The sequence below is a fragment of the Peromyscus leucopus genome, chromosome 1 (assembly GCF_004664715.2).
Source record: "Peromyscus leucopus breed LL Stock chromosome 1, UCI_PerLeu_2.1, whole genome shotgun sequence".
In the NCBI taxonomy this organism is placed as follows: domain Eukaryota; kingdom Metazoa; phylum Chordata; class Mammalia; order Rodentia; family Cricetidae; genus Peromyscus; species Peromyscus leucopus.
In genome coordinates this window covers 82,653,466-82,670,237 of record NC_051063.1, presented here as the reverse complement: position 1 = coordinate 82,670,237, position 16,772 = coordinate 82,653,466, and the positions used below count along the sequence as shown (strand labels likewise).

Here is a 16,772-nt window from a genome sequence, read left to right as displayed (position 1 = left end):
TGCATTGCCGCTAGGGGACAGCGTGCAGGGAGCCGGCCATTTCCCAGACCCGCCCCCCTCGGCTGCGGGAATGCTAAAGCGTGGCAGGGGCCGGCCCGGGAAGCGGAGGAGGCGGGTCTCCATAGAAACCTCCACCTGTTTCCGGCCAGGCTGTGTGAAATTAGGGGCTGTTGCGGGGGCCAATCTCAGCCAGCTCGCTTCTTCCCGGCGGCCCCTGCGGGCGCGGTGGGTGTTGTACACAATCATCATGGCGGCGGCCGGAGCCCCGGATGGTGAGTGCGGAGGGGAAGGCGGTCGGTAGGTGGCTGAAGAGCTGCGGGCGCCGCGGGGGTCGGGGGACGGGTACTGGCTCTAGAGGGAGGAGGTGGCGCAGCAGCCGCCGTGCGGTGGCGCCCGGGCCTATTCTCGTCGCAGGCCCGGCCCGCGGCGAGCGCCCACCCCCTAACCCCTTTGCAGGCATGGACACGGAGGCCGAGGCTGTGACCCCCGAGGCGCCCGCACGGCCCCTCAACTGCGTAGAGGACGAAGCAGCGGCGGGGGCGGCGGCCGAGGACTCCTGCGACGCGCGAGGCAGCCTGCTGCCGGCCCCGGCCCAGCCCCCTGGGGACCCTGTGGCTCAGGCCTCGGTCAGCAATGGCGAGGACGCGGGCGGCGGTGCGAGCAGGGAGCTGGTGGAGCTGAAGATAATTTGGAACAAGACTAAGCACGACGTGAAGGTCCCTTTGGACAGCACGGGTTCCGAGCTAAAGCAGAAGATTCACTCCATTACAGGTATTCTAGGAGCTGACAGCCAACTGCCTCCACCTCCCCACCCCCCACCTTCTAGTTGATGTTGCTTACGTCGTGCTGGAACTGCTTGTGTTTTCCTTGCATGGACTCCCCGTCCACTGCAGTTTTCTGAAGTCAGTATTTGCATGTGCATTATTAACCTGAGAGGGAAAATTGGACCCATAATGATAGAGAGCTACCGAGGGATGGAGCTGAGATGCAAGCTTGAAACTGAATTATTAGGCTCAGCCGTCTAATGTTGAACTACCAAAGCGAGTGAAAATCTCCCATGGCATTCACTAAATGTACAGTTCCTGGGCATTAACTGTGGAGATTCTCTATGAGTCTAGGATGTAGCCAGGATTTATTTTTAGTAGGTAGGTAAGTTTCGTAAGGGAAGTTCATAAAACATTACTATTGACAGTCATGGTGGCCCTTCACAATTATTCATAGTTGGTCTTTTTATTTATATTGGTTTGCTACTTAAAATGATTTCTTTCTTAAGCTTTTCCCATGTAGCCTGTAAGTGCCATAGAAAATAACTTATTGGCTTCTGTATCTCTGACTCTTGGGCATTCTCAGTATTTAAATGAGAACAAGGTTGAAGAACAACTTGGAGAGAATGATAGCTAAGACACATTGAACAATTCTAAATACTCTAAGTCTATTAGAAGGACCAAGTCTTATGAATCAAATAGGTTTGATGGTCCGAGTTCCTCCAAGTTCACAAAGCTGATAGCCAGTGGAGCCAGTATTCATTTTCTGTTTTGTTAGAGAAGGATGAGGGTCCATACATTTCCTGCTTGTTCCTTTCACTGTCTTCCACTTTTTGTCAAGGTCTCCCACCTGCCATGCAGAAGGTCATGTACAAGGGACTTGTTCCTGAAGATAAAACGTTGAGAGAAATAAAAGTGACCAGTGGAGCCAAGATCATGGTGGTTGGCTCTACTATAAATGATGTTTTAGCAGTAAACACCCCCAAAGATGCCGCCCAGCAGGATGCAAAGGCTGAAGAAAACAAGAAGGAGCCCCTCTGTAGGCAGAAGGTGAGTCCATTGTGTACTTGCTTGTTGGTCCTGGGAAATTGGAGGCTGGTTACATTCTCCCTAGAATAAGCTCCTTTTTGGACAGGGCCCATGATGGAAATTTATGGAGCAGTTGGGTGCAGCAGAGTGGAGTTGACAGCTACCTGAAATATGCAGCTTTGTCATCTGGTGGGTCAGTGTCCTTAGTCTTCCTGCGTTAGGATAAGGCCTTTGTAAAGGGAGACTTGAGCTAGTTAGCAAATGGAACCAGACATGGGTTTCTTTTATTTAGTGCCAGAGAAGATGACCAGTGTTAGAATTAAGCCATTATTCCTTACAACTGCTCACATTTGGGGTGTGTGTGTGTGTGTGTGTGTGTGTGTGTGTGTGTCTTCTCAAGTTCAAAAAGCCCAATTCTGGATAGGTATGGAAGTCAACAGTTTTCAGAGGTTCCCCTAAAACTGACCGTCTCAGGAACCCAAACCAAACTGAATAAGAAGATATTGACACTTTATTTTGTGTGTATATGACCTTTCTCCATGATATAACCTGAGTTTTTATATTATCTCTCTTGCTCGTTTTTGTGCTTTTTGTTTTTGTTTTTGAGACAGGGTTTCACTCTTTAGACTGGCCTGAAGCTTGATCTGGATACTAGGCTGGCCTGGACTTTGTACAATCCTCTTGTCTCTGTCTCCCTAGTTCTGAGTTTGTGGGCATGTGCCATCATGTCTGTTTATACATATGTGTTTGTGTGTCCATGATACAAAGGACTGAACCTAGAGTTTTATGCATGGTAGTAGGCAAGAACTCTATACTGAGCTATCCCTCAGTCTCTTACCATGTATTTTTAATTTAATCGGTCCTTACCAGAGTAGATTTGACTTGAACCAACATTAGATATAGGGCCAGTAGACACTAAAGGCATAGTTCCAATCATGGGAGAAAGATGGTTTTATGTTAGATATCCATAATCCATGTTTACTTCATAACCAAAAAGTATTTTTAAAAATTTGGCAGCAAAATTGAACAGAATTGTGGGGACAATTACACTTTTTTTAAAAAAGTACATATGTATGTATATGAGTACTCTGTCTGCATGTTCCTCTGCTCGCCAGAGGAGGGCATTGGATCCATTATAGGTCCATATGGTTGTGAGCCACCATGTGGTTGCTGGGAATTGAACCCAGGACCTCTGGAAGTACAGCCCGTGATCTTAACCACTGAACCATCTCTCTAGCCCCTCTTAACGTTTTTTTGATGGAAATACTAATGTGTTTGAAAGAAATATTGTTTGGTGACAAGTTGCTACTCCAGATACCATAGAGAATATTATGTACTCTGAAGTTTAAAACATCTTTCTCTAGGGTATTTGTTTTGTGTTGTATTTGGTGTTGGGGATTGAACCTGGGACCTTGTCAATAGATAACGCATGCTCTACTGTAGAGCAGCACCTCTATAGAGTTTTAGATAAGAATTGTAAAGTTGAATTATCATCTAAAAGTAAGTATTTGTATGAGCCATTTTCATTCCTAAATATGGGATCCTAATTTCCTGTAATCCGTTGGGGTCATTGGTATTTTCTGTCTTCCCCTGCCACATTTATGAAGGAAATGTGAGTATTTTCTCCTGTCACAGCCTTAGTGTGTAACCTGCCTTGTAAATACAGGTTTTGGGTTACTAATGATAGCTTAACATGCTTAGAACTGTTCACCACTGTGCAGGGACAATTCTCCCAAAGGTACTTATAAGGCATGACTCAAATATATTGCCACTCTTTGGTGCTTTGCTTTGGTGATGCCACTGGTTATGAGGCATAACACGACCTAATGAGGCTCCACTCCCTCATTAGGCTTTTGATCAGTTGTGTTTCAGAATCTGAGGCTGATGTCAGCAGCAGCCCTTTGCTAGCAATCCCTACCACGGTGTTCTGCTATGCCAGTGAAGGTTTGGGTTGGCTCATTGCCTGTTAGTGCTTGCATTTGACTTGTTTTACCCGTGGCCCATTTATTGGCCTATAGTTCCAGCTGTACCAAACAGCTACTGTGCCTGTAAAGCCACAGATGTAAAGGAGATGAGATGAAGGCATTTAGGGACTGTGAGCTTTGGAACTCTTGAGCGCTGAAGTGGAAGGCAGGAGGAGGGGGCTTGGAGGCTTCTTAGTGGTAAGGCATAGGAGGAGTCAGCATTTCTGTTTTCAAAATATGGCTCCTTGGGTATTCTTTGTGGCTGGGTTGAGGGTGGGGTAGAGGAAGACTTCTGCCATAGTCTGGCTCTCCATAATAATGGACAAATGACCCTGCTTGGCATTTATATCTGTATAGGCAATTCGTAGTTTCTTTGGAGTTGAAAAACACAGATGTTGCTGTCTTTTCCTGTCTGTTAACTTAATGGTTAGTTTTTTCACTGGAGAGGTGGGAGTAAAACATTTGATTTAAGAACCTTTGAACTCCTACTTAGTGTGTGGAACTTCTGTATCTAATATGGTGGCTGCACATGGAGAGTTAAGCCTAAATAAAGTTGAGAAGTCACTGGCTAGCACAGGTAAAGGAACATTTCATTATCAACATAAACTCCCTTGAACACGTTTGCTCTGTAGTGTCATGGGATCTGTAGTTTGTTGATACTAAAAACTTTCAAACATTAAGACTGCTTCATCCTGTCTATCCAAACGATAAAAACCTGGCTCAAATGTAGTAGGCTGTCTCATTTTCCTCTTTGTTCTGGCTTATATTGTAGCAACACAGGAAAGTGCTGGACAAAGGAAAACCTGAAGATGTGATGCCATCTGTTAAGGGTGCCCAGGTAAGCTGGCCTGCTTTTTGAGTCCTTAAAAGAAGCTGGTTCCACAGTCTAAGATTCCTGTAATCATGGCCTCAAGTTCTGTCTCACCTCCCTCTCTGCCCTACTGTCCCTTCCTTTCTCACTGTGCTCTTGTGCCTCCAGGAGCGCCTGCCAACGGTACCCTTGTCTGGCATGTATAATAAATCTGGAGGGAAAGTGAGACTCACCTTTAAGCTAGAGCAAGACCAGCTGTGGATCGGCACTAAAGGTACTCCAGTTCTCTCAGCCTCCTTGGCATCCTGGAACCCTGCCTGCCTCTAGTGCCCAGCAGCACTGACTCCTGACCACGATTCTGCCTTTCATTTGGAGCCCCTCTGTTCCCCGTGCTTTGTGTCTTCCTAGCTTTTGACTTTGTCTTTACATGCTTGCCTCTTGGTTGGCCCCATCCCCCTCTTTCTTTTCAGTCTGATCCCAGAGACCATCCTTCAAATCTTGGCCCTTAAGTTAACATACAAACCAAGAGATCCCAAGCATATGACCAAAATCTGGTCCTTAGGTAAGGGTTTTATGGGTATATATGTAGTTGTACAAATGAGATTTCCCTGAAATGAATGGGGAGCTTCTCTTAGAAACTGTCAGAAGATCTGGTCACTGGAGCCTGCACTCTTCATGTAGCATTGAGGAGCTGTGACTAAGCAGTAATATGCAACACAGTCCCCATGGCCCTGTCTAATGTTTAGTTAGCTTGGCTTATGGTGCCTGTGTGGCCCCTCTCTGTTGGTCAGTTTGACTCCAGAAGCGAAGGTTCCCTAATTGCCACCTAGAATTGCCTCTTTGCCTGATGATTGCCCTTCATATACATCCTCATCTCTTGTCAACAACACCCTGCCTGCGCAGCTATCTGGTTCAGCCTTGCTGTTCCTGGGGAGTATCTCTGGTCATCCCTACTCCACCTTCCCCTGATGGTTACCTAATTGTGTTTGTTTGTTGGCTTATTTATTTATTTTTGACAAAGGGCTTCTCTATGTAACCCTGGCTGTCCTAGAACTTGCTCTGTAGACCAGATTAACCTCAAACTCAGATCCGCCTGCTTCTGCCTCCTGAGTACTGGGATTAAATGCATGCACTGTCACTCTTGGCTAGTTATCAAATCTTGTTGGTAACACTCCAGAATTGCTCTGTGTCCCTGTCTCTGCCATTCCTCAGTACTGGTAAAGGCTACTAGCATCTTTTTAAAAGTTGCATCAGGAGCAAGTTTCTGTTTACCTGACCCCTTCTATTATTTTGGTCCTCATTGCTGTACTGTTTTGTTTTGTTGTTGTTGTTGTTGTTTTTTTTTTTTTTTTTTTTTTTGGTCTGGTTCATAGGCCTTTAAACCTTTAGTTCTTCAAGGGCAGGTTCGATGTTTAATCATACTCCATTTTAAATCCTTGGCCTGCTCTGTCAGCCCTCATGTATATGAGGTACATTTTTGAATTTCCCAGCTCATATTTTGCACAGCTCTTGTCTTTGCTGGGACCTATCCTGGAATGTCTTCTCAGTCCTTGGGATTAATAAATAGTCTTTCTTCCAAGACCCCACCCCCAAGATGCACTTTCCTAATGAAGCCTTCCTTACATCTCCCTAACCCTCCACTTGAACTTCTGTTTCTTTTGAGTTGCTTCTGCTCCTTTAGCACTCTGTTGATGTCTCCAGAGCACTCATTACTCTCCGACTTGTCTGTCCCTGTTAGATTCCTGGAGGGACCCGAACATGCCTAATTCACCTGTTTCTGGCCATCACTGTAGGTGTTCGGTGTTCGAGGTAAATGCCAAAGAGGCGAATAGAGGTCCCATCATCAGAAACTTACTTGTTGTTTCCAAGGGAAGGTTGCAGAAAATGGAACCAAGGGCAGGTTGGTGGGGAGTGTAGTGTGATTTTTATTATCTAAAATAGGAACCTAGAATACAGATCACTGTTTCAACCCTAGGGATTCTTAAAAATGAATAGGTTGAAGTGTTGAAAGGGCTTGAGTTTTCTCATTTTGTGATGGCTATGTTGTTCATTTTATAATCAACTCTTAACTGCATGATCAGATCAAATTTTCTAGGTATTAAAAGGTTTCTCTAGTGTTCCAGTGGCTTTTGAAGGCTTTGCGCGAACATTCTGTTCTAGAGAGCCTGTCATATCATCTCCTTTGCCAATGATTAGCTGCCCTGCCTGTGGGCTTTCTTGGTGATCTTGCTTCATCTTATTTATTGCGTTTCCTTGCTAATGCACATGGCTCTCTTCTGTAGCTGGGCGTCTCTGCTTGCTGGCAGCCCAGATTGAGAGCAGTTGCCCAGGCTAGTCTAGGAAGGCCATCATGTCCAGGAGGATAGGTGCAGGCAAGGGGTTTAGGTAGGGCTCAAGTGTAGTGCTTAATGGATCCTTGGAATAGTTTTTTACCATGAAGTTGTGTATGTTGTTTGGTGTTTTTGAGGAAACTATAACCTAGCCTGGCCTCAGACTTTTGTTGATTGTCCTGCTCCAGCCTCTTGAGTACTGGATTTAGGCATGAACTATCATGCCTGGCTTAAAGATTTTATTTAAGCTTCTGAAAGCAACTAGCTTCCTGTTTTAGTGTGAGGGCAGAGCTCTAGAAGTGTCCTGATGCACTGAGATTTGAGCTGTTTGAGAACTCCTTCCATTACTGCATGGCCATGAGCTTGTACCTTTCATGGTTGATAAGGCCGAGCTCTTCATTCTGAGCTAAACCCTTCCTTATCAATGTCTCTAGTAGCCCAAGGGGAGGGTAAGTGTTCTTCTTGTGTGCCCAGGAGGCCTGTCATCTAGCATCAAAAGGACTTGGAGAAGCACAGCTTGTTCTGGGAATTGGCTAAAAGCCATTGGCTTGTCTTCACTTCAGCAAGAAGCTGCTATGAAGTGACTATCCCAGCAGCTAATTGGCCTCTCAATGGGTACTTTGCTGAGTAAGGGACCCTCAAGACTGCCACACACAACCTTTTCTTGCCTGTGTAGGAAGAAGCAGGGTGAGACTATGGAGCTGCCCAGGAGAGCATACTAGGCTTGTGGTCAGCTGCCCCACCCTGCTTGTAGGACAGTCAAAGCTTAATTGATTGCCATTATTTGCTGTGTGCTCTTTGGGTTGTCCAGTCTTTGGAATTGGAGGAAAAGTCAGAAATCTCTGATTGTATGAAATCTCTAGACATTTCAAGGTGAAAAGTATTTTGAAAGTCTTAATTTTAAGGATGCTGCTGGTCTTGTCTGTGTGTGGCTGCTGTTTTAGAATCACAAAGTAGACATGTTCAGACCCCTTTTCCCCATTCCAAGTTTTCTGAAGTCAAGGCCTGTGGAAGTACAATACTTGGATGTCACTGGGAAGGCCAGAGCCCAGGACTCTTTAAATTTCTAGTTCCATTTGGTAACTTAGTTGTTTACTTATCTGCCTCTCTAGATCTTTCTTTCTGCAAAGGCTATAAGGAGTCTTTTTCCACCTTGATTTAACAGTTTTATGACAATGCCTGCCTGTACTTGAGGTATCTGGTGCTTCCTGGGTTATTTCCTGTGGCACAGATTCCCGTGCCTCCACACTATTACACTTGTCTGCTGCAGGTGACTCATTTCACTGAAGGCCTGTTTCATGGCTGCCTCCTCTTTCCTGCCATCCTTAAACTTGTAAAATGTTCTCTGCCCTGTGTGATCGATCATTGATGTCTCCAGTGTTAAGAGGTGATGGCGTAAATGTTTTGAGAGGCCACCACAAGCAGTTCTGTTTATAGAGGGTTTGGTAAGTTTGGGCACAGGCAGTAGCCTTGGAAGCTTGGCATACTTCTCCCTCCTGTTGCTTCTTTGTTGTGGGCCTCTTGACTTTGCCTTTCTTAGGTGTTCAAAACGGTAGCTGATTCTGGGTTTGGGTTATGAAAACATAGAGGAGTTTTGAGGTGTTTTTTAATCATCAGACTTTAAAACTAATAAAAAGAGGGGTAAATGTGTCCTGGGACTTTTACTCTACCATCACCAAACCCTGTTTTCCATTTGGTGCTCCAGATTTCCCAGCTCCCTACTAGGCTGTAGGTGCATTGGTCAGAAGATGTCATCCCTCATCCCCAGAGGGTGTGATACCTCCCAACTGAGTTACTATACATCCAGCCAGCCCTGGTGTGGGAGGAAATGCTGTGGTCAAGGAGGAGTTGGGACAGGTAGACCTTTGAGTAACTGCTATCATTCTTTCAACCTAGAGCGGACTGAGAAACTGCCCATGGGCTCCATTAAAAACGTGGTCAGTGAACCTATTGAAGGACATGAAGACTACCACATGATGGTGAGTAGCCTCAGCCTGCCTGGCCACCTGCTTCTGCTTCATCTTGAAGGGAGTGGATTTTTAACAGGGCATTGCTAATTGAAAAGAAAACAGTTTTCAGAAGACTATGGAGATCCTTGTTTTCTTGTCTACTTAGAGTTGTGTCCATGAGCTTATTCCCAGTTGTGGTTTTTTTGTTTTGTTTTGTTTTGCTTTGTTTTTTTCAATCTCCCAGCAGTCCAAAGGAGGGTATGTTTTCTTTTGTCCTTTTTAGAAATCTATTCTGTCTCCCTCTTATTTGTAATACTTTGTTTTTAGGCCAGGAAAATGAATTGGAATGGCTTGTGGACTTTCATTTTAAGTTTTGTCTTGCTTATAAAAGAGAACATCACCTTAGCCATGAGGCTGTGAAGATACCAAGAAGTCTCTCTCCGGTAGTGGTCTGCCACCCACATGGCCGGGAGCCCTTTGGGAAGATGGGGCCCAGGGCATGCTTGCTCTGCATGGAGCTCGTCAGTTTGTGCAGAACAAAGCAGGCAGTTTAGTGAGCTGATAAAATGAGCACTTTACAAATGGAGTTTACCTGCCTAGACTCCAAAGTTGCTATAAGAGGCACTTACCCTGGGCTAGCAACAGTTCCAGGGTGGGTTTGCCTGCTTTTGTCTTCCCAGGAACAGTTTTTTTTTTTTTCAGGATCTAGCCTGTAGTGATGCTGCCATGTTCCCCTGACCTCCATGAGCAGCTAGTTATTTGAACTGTAGGTAGGATTACCAAGTCCATGGCACAGAGGTCATGTTGGACAGTCTCCTTGCTCTAGAGCAGTCAGTGAAAGGGTCTTAGCATACAGTGGGCTGCAGAGCTGGTGTGTCCTCTCCTGCCTGCTCAGGTCAGCTAGGTGGTGGCAGAGCCAAGGCCATGGGACCGCAATCACTTTTGGACTTTGTTCCTAACGGTGACAAGAACATACTGAGGCTTCCTTTGGGGCTACCTCTACACCTTCACGTGTTTGTAATGTATAAAACAAGATGGCAGACAGATTGGTTTGGCCTGCTTAGTTACTTTTCTGCTTTAACAGTTGATACTGGTACTCTTAGCCTGGCCCTTTCACTCCTTTTTGAAACATTTGCTTGAACAGTTTGACCCTATGGGGCTTGCAAATCCTGTTTTTCAGGCAGCCTGGTGATGGGGAAGCAGATAGGGTGAATAGACTACATTAGACATTTCTTAAGGAATCTGTGTTCATGGATAATGGTTTAAAATTTAGTTTAAATTCAGTTTAAATTTAGTTAAAATTTTCTGAAGTCATTTTAGGCAAAAAGTGGATTCAGTCCCCTTCTGACTTTTTTTTTAATGCCATGAAATAGCACTTTATCCTTGTTTTAGTGGAAGATTGACTTCCTTCTTCTTCCAGATGCCATTTGTCTACTAGAGGAGTATGTCCCAGTTCAAAGTGTTCTTTGGTTTTTAGGGTTATGTTTCAAAGATACAGAAAAGGGTACACCTTACATTTTATACCATAACCCATACATCCATCACCAAAATATGATAGTTGTAAATATTTTGTAACTTGTTTTAAATCTTTTAAATAAAATTTTTTTTACCAACAGTGATGTTGTCCCCATTGTCTTCCCCTCTCCCCTCCCCATTATTGTAATCTATCATGTATGTTCTTCATCGATCATTGCTTTTGTTTATACATATGTCCATGAACAAGGTGGCGTACTGTCTTGTGGTTTTTTCCAGTTTTCATAAATAGCATCATGGTATCTACCCTTCTCCAACTTGATGGTTTGGGTTTGACATTGTCATCTATCAGAACTCTAGATCCAAAGGATCTGTTTATATTTTAATAAAAGACTTCAGTGTTTGTATGAATAGGCCACACTACTGTGAATTATGGGTACCCTTCCTTACTGGTGGGTGTGTAGGTTATTGTCAGGATTTTAACATTTCACACAGTGTGCTTTAGACATTCATACCTGCTTCCTGTGTGTGAGTGACATGTTTTCTAGGGCAACAGTCCTCAAACTATGGCCTCTGGAACCAGTAACGTTGAAATTACCCGGGAGCTTGCTCAAAGTTTCTTGAGCTTTGCCTCAGGCCTCCAGAACTAAAATCCAGGGGCTGGAGCCTACACACTATTTTTGCAAGTCTTTCTGATGTGCATTGAAGTTTGCAAACTACTGCCTTAGGGGTGGCTATGCTGAACTGAACTTTCCCTGCCCAACTTGCCCCCCCCCTCACCCCTTTGAGTGTAGGAGAAACATACAGTTTGGTTTTGTTTTTCTTCCCTTTTTAATCAGTTTGCTCCCCTCCCTCCTGCGTCTGTTGTTCTGCCTGCTTGGTCACCCTCCTCTGAAGCATCGCTTGGTTTTTCCTTTTCCCTTGCAGGCGTTTCAGTTGGGCCCCACGGAAGCCTCTTACTACTGGGTGTACTGGGTTCCAACTCAATATGTGGATGCAATCAAAGACACTGTGCTGGGCAAGTGGCAGTATTTTTGAAAGCACTTTCACCTCTGGCCCAGGAGACTGACCCAAAGTGAAGGACATTGCCGGGAGAGGTCTGCAGCATCCCTGGATTGCAGAGTTCTGGGACTTTGTTCACACACAAAAAAAATCTCTATTCAATCTGAGGTGATGTGGTGACTGAAGCCAGAGGTGATGTACTTTCACCATTAGCTTAATTTGAACTTAAAATCACCGGTTCCCTTTCTTGCAGTAAGCTTACCATTTTTAAAGTCAGTTTGGTGGAAATTAATAAATCCAAGTTTTGAACATGTGTGGAATACTCTTAAGTCTGTTTGAGAGTAGATCTGCCAGTAATGCTGAGAGGGAATAATCAAAAGCTTTCTGATTGTTTTCTTTTTGTTCTTTTTCTCTTTTCTTTTCTTTTTCTTTTTTTCTTTCTTTTTTTTTTTGGTTTTTAGAAGTGATTTCAACTGAAATGTTCAGATGTCTTTGGTTGCAAACATTTGGACTGCATTGTGATGAGTTGGTTTTTTTTTTTTTTTTTTTTTTCTTTTTTCCTTGGTATTAAAATTGTATGCAAAATGGGGGTGGTTAGTAAGCCATATTTTTTTGTGTGTGTGCTCATTGATTCAGATTTTTTTTTAATGTTTTCTCAATTCCCTATGATTTTGTTTTAAACCCAAAGATGCCAGTTTCTCTTTTGGTACCTCATCTTCACCTCCTTGCCAGGCTCTCTCCCATGTGCTGCTGCTGCTGCTTGGGAAAACACATGGGAAAAGAACAGCTGGTGGTCTTGGTATAGGGCTCCCACCTTTCTGGGGTATTCATTGAGCAGCAGAGTATCTCTCACTTGACTCCTGTGTACATGTCTTAGCCCTTGGATCCCTGTTCTGGGGGAGTTCCAAGGCTGGTTTGGTTGTTGACAGCCTTCCTTGAGCTTGGCTTTGAAGCCCTGGCTATCACCACAGCCTGGGACTTGCTGCTCCAAGGCCCCCTGCTCTGAGGAGCCGGTTCGCCATATGGCCTCAGATCACATGCTTGCTTTCTTGGGAAGCTTCCTAGAACTTCTTAAGCAGTCCAGTGGTTGTTTGAATTACTGCTTCTCCATTTGGTCCTTCTGCTCATGCGTTTAGTTCAAGTGTCCTTTATCCCAGGTTCAGAGATGCTGCCTTTCTCGTGGAAGACCTCTGACCCAGTGGGTTGGCCAGTGGTATTCCAACAACAGAGATGGGATAAATTGCTTTTAGGACCAGCTTGCTCTTCTGGTTTTAGCCCTGATGTTCTTTGTACATGTGAACTGCTGTCTTCTCCGTAAGCCTTGATTGACTGAAATGAGGGACAGTCTCTTGGTGGATGATTCCCTTTGTGCTGTTTGCTGTTTCTCTGCTGCCGTCTTTGCAGTTCTCCTCTCACTGGTTGCAGGCTCTCATAGTAAGGTTTGGTGAGAAACCTTCCCAGCGTCACACTTTGGATTCTAAGCTGTTACCCGCCCTCATCCTGTGAAATGTACTCGCATGTATTCGCCTAAGATGACTATTCCTTGTGAGCCAGTTAATGACGATATTTATGCCCTTCCCTTCTAAGCTGTAGTTTGGGAATCCAGCCCACATAGACAGACTCTTGCTTTTTGTGGTGTATTCAGTGCCAAGTTATGCATCTGGACAGGAAAACCTACTCTGCTTTTTGGGCGCATAAGTAATATATGCAAAATTCAGCGTCCAAGAAACTGCTTGTGTTTCAGCACCTAAGTGGTAATTGTGGATTTTCTGTTCTTGTTGGCCTGCAGTTCCTGGAGAAAGTACATTTTGCTCCTTGTCCCAGCCTCCTCCTGCACTTGGCAGGTCTGTCAAGGAAGTGACCAAGTGGCAGGTAGAGCATCTTCTTGGCTTGAATACTGTCATTTGTTTGCCAATGTCCCTGTTCTTGAGACTTGTCTGACAGTGCCACATACCCAGTTTTGGTCTCTCTGAGCTGGCCTTTGTGTTCCCACCTTAGCTCTGAGGCCCCTTCTGCCAGCCCCCCATTTTCTGTGAGGGTCCCAGTGCTCCCTGCCTTCCCTCCTCCTAGTACACGTGCCCTGCTATTATCCCCCTGCTGCCCAAGGGCCAAACTGCTTCTCACACAGGCTGGTGTCATTTCAAGAGGACCAAAGCCTCTGTGAGCCTTTTTATTTTCAGTAAAATGGTGCTTTTTCCTTACTTGGAGATACTCTCTATAAATAATGTAAATGACACCTTTTCGTATGGAGCTGTTTTGAGTATTGCTTTCCAGAGCTTGCTGAATCTGCTTGAGCTCTGGCTCCTGAGCCTGGCAGCACAGAAGGCCTGGCCAGAAGCTCTCTGAAGGGCAGGGGCAGGCAGCGCCAGAAGCCCTGGGAAGAAGTGTTCAGGTCTGTCTGGGTCACAGCAGTATTTGCTATTTCGTCACTCAGTTCCTTGAGCAGTCTTTATAGATTTCTTACCATGTGGAGTATACTGACTAAATTTGTGTGAGCAAATTGAAATTCTCTTCCCTTTAGGTCACATCACAGTGTTTTTTCCTCAGGATTATTTCTGTACAACTCCTTCACTGTCAGATGAGAGCATGCAGATAGCTCTTCAGGAGAAGACTCTTGGTGGCATTACATGAAGCTAGATGGAGGCGCCCTACTCATGACGAGGCATCTCCTGGGCTTGTCATTATGTAGCCACTCAAAGTGCTGTTCTCGCATTTATAGGTGGTACTGGTGGCTCTTCTGCAGGGCTGTCCTCACAGACATCACGCCTTCCTTTTCCTCCCTGAGGTGACTAGGCAGAAAACTGTGACCACATAACCGCCACTGAGCCTGGATCCCTCACTCAGAGCACTCAGACTCAAGAGTTGCAGGACTTTTGTGAAGTATTTTAATCCATGGTGGGCCTTGCAGATAGCTTTGACTCTTAAATTAAGTTTGACTGGACAAGGATGTACTTTCATAGCATCTTGAGGACAAAGTAGGGGCCTGGTAAGGTCCTAAGTAGCTCCTTAATTGCTGCTTTCCCTTATGAGGGCCAAAGAGATTAACTTTGCTACATTGCCATGTCTCAGAAAAGTTGCCATATCTTACCCAGAAGGGAATTTTTCTTCTTTAATGTGCCTGGAGGAGCACTGTGAGCTCTTGCAGTTGACCTGCCCTTGTCTTTGCCAGGAGCCAAGAAGGGAAGGGATAGATAGATAGATAGATAAATGCCAAGGTCAGGCTTTCTTTCCTGACTTTCTTTCCATCTGCCTAGGGAGCCAACTTTCTCTTGCTCCTTGTTACTGTTCAACCCTGGTCCCTTGGAAAAATGGTCCCTTTGTCTTCAGGCTTTGTAATAAAGACACCTCCAGTCAGAATCAGGCCCATTTCCTTCTTCATAGGCCTAGAAGCCTGTTTGAAGTCACAGTGGCCAGGAGCCCTCTGGTGTGCAGGACAGCTGGTGGATTTACCTGCCAGGCTGGGTGGTTCTGTTTTCTTGGTGTCTGAGAACCTTCTTTACCTTTCCTACAGAGTTCTGCAGAGGTATTTGACAATGTGTAAGTACTATGTTTCCTTGTGGTGTACACTCTGTTCTTGTTTGTTTTTAAATCAAAATGCCTGTTTGGGAGGAGATGAACGTATTTAGTCTATTAGATTTGCGCTGCTGGATTTTTTTTTTTTTTAATGTGTAATCTTGACTAGCTGTCTTATTGTTTATCCTGTAAGATTAGTCTATCAATTAAAGTTTGATAATTAATTGCGTCTCTCTTTCCTTCCAATTCTTCATGCGCCTAATCTATTCTTGGGACTTAACATTTAGAACAGGGCCCAGAGCCATCTTCTGTCAGCTCTGGTCTGACTTGTATGGCTTTGAGTAATATATAAAAGTTGGTTTTCTGAAACAGCTGACAAAGAGATGGGATTGAGTCTGAAATATCAGACTAATGAGCTTGCCAATCAGCTACCCTCTTGCTAGGGTAGCCCTCTGCCATGCATGCCTCTAGTTAGGGGAAGCTGCCTCTCTGTTCTAACTGGAAATCCTGTAACCTTGCCAGCCATTTACCTTCAAAAACGTGTTTTAAAAAACTATGGAAACAGCCACAGCTAGAGCCACATGCTATAAAGACCCAAGAAGGAAAGCAGGTGGAAGAAAATTATTACCAGAAACAGAACAAGACCAGAATCCTTAGCATCAAGGGTTATGGCAGCAAGGGTGTGTGACATAGTCTACCTAGTTACTCACGTTAGACATTTTCCCTTCCCTCTATTGTGCATGTATTCCTGAAGGTCCTGGTTTCCAATTTTTCTATTTTGCTAATACCACATACGTCTGAAGCAACACTGAAAGGTATTTTTCTTTTCTTTCTTTTTTCAGGTAGGTCTTGCTAGGTAGTATAGGCCTGTTTGGAACTCAGGATTCTCCTACCTTACCCTCCTAAAAGACTCCAGGCTCTTGCTGTGATGTCCAGCTTCAGTCTTAGATTTGTATTAAAGTTTTTATTACAGTTTTGTGTGTGTACAAATAACACGTGTGCATACTCACATCACGATGTGTGTGGAAATCAGAGCACTGCTTTTGGAAGTTGATTCTTTCCTCCTACTGTATAGGTTCTGGGATGGAAAGGCTTGGCAACAGGGTAAGCCACAGAGCTATCTTAACCCCCTACCACTAGATTCTTAAAAATCTGGCCAACAACTGTTCCCACAGTAGAGACCCTAGAAGCAGACAGTCCTCAGAGATAGAGCCGGGTCTCTTCCCACTCTTTCTTGAGCCAGAGCCAGCTGAGGCAGGCCTGAGGAGCTTGCTGCTGTGAGAGCTCTGCCGCACGACAGTCAAGGCCGCCTCTCCACTCCTCTCACTCCCCTAACCCTGTTTCCTTGACGGAGGTGACCAGGGCTGTTGTTATTTTCAAACTGTTTTGCTTTTTCTCCAACTTTTCCTTGTTCACTTCATCTTCAACTAATTTTCAAGTTTCTCATTTTTATGCCTTCTGCCCTTATCTAAATCCTTTGCTCATTTTCTGCCCTTCGAACTTTTTTTTTTAATTGCATGTATATTTTACCAAGTCGCTCATGTGAGGAGTTCAGAGGACAAGTTAGTAGACTTGGTTTTCTCCTACATTGACTGGAATCTAGGAATCTAACTCAGGTTACCAGGTGTGTTCGTGAAAAGCCTTTACCTGCTGAGCCATCTTTCAGCCCCTCCCTTTTTTGTTTGGAAAGTTTTCAGATTTAGAAAGTTGAAGTATCCTAATCTGTTTAGCATCCTCATACCTTTCACCTGGTTAACCAGTAGCTATGGTATTGTCCACAAGTGCTTGCTAATCAGACCACTTTATTGTGCTGATGACAGACATACAAATTCAGACACTTGCCTGTGGTTACATAAACATACTCCTAAGAAGAAGGAGTATGAATGCTACTATCTCATCTAAAAATATATCAATAATACTTAATTTGTAGAATTTTT

The 16,772-nt window shown here is 44.6% G+C and overlaps 1 protein-coding gene across 4 annotated transcripts; it reads left to right on the top strand.

Annotated features, from left to right (window-relative positions):
* Positions 1-51: 51 nt before the first annotated feature.
* Ubfd1 (ubiquitin family domain containing 1) lies at positions 52-15,059 on the top strand. 4 transcript variants are annotated; one of them, XM_037210954.1, is made up of 8 exons: positions 52-272; positions 457-771; positions 1,606-1,814; positions 4,530-4,595; positions 4,737-4,842; positions 6,307-6,377; positions 8,795-8,877; positions 11,248-11,335. In XM_037210954.1, the coding sequence occupies exons 1-7, from the start codon at positions 71-73 to the stop codon at positions 8,873-8,875; spliced, it is 1,050 nt and encodes a 349-aa protein (XP_037066849.1). In that variant the 5' UTR covers positions 52-70; the 3' UTR covers positions 8,876-8,877; positions 11,248-11,335. The 4 variants fall into 4 exon arrangements, with proteins under 4 accessions (XP_037066849.1, XP_037066854.1, XP_028723690.1 ...); XM_037210959.1 differs by lacking the exon at positions 11,248-11,335 and adding an exon at positions 9,175-10,462; XM_028867857.2 differs by lacking the exon at positions 6,307-6,377 and having other exon boundaries at positions 11,248-15,059.
* Positions 15,060-16,772: the final 1,713 nt, after the last annotated feature.

What these genes read in the sequence shown, in the direction of transcription:
- Ubfd1 (XM_028867857.2), top strand. Translation starts at nt 71, where the DNA reads ATGCTAAAGCGTGGCAGGGGCCGGCCCGGGAAGCGGAGGAGGCGGGTC. An exon ending in GGCGGCCGGAGCCCCGGATG is followed by an intron (nt 273 to 456) that starts GTGAGTGCGGAG and finishes ACCCCTTTGCAG; the next exon opens with GCATGGACACGGAGGCCGAG. An exon ending in CATCTGTTAAGGGTGCCCAG is followed by an intron (nt 4,596 to 4,736) that starts GTAAGCTGGCCT and finishes TTGTGCCTCCAG; the next exon opens with GAGCGCCTGCCAACGGTACC.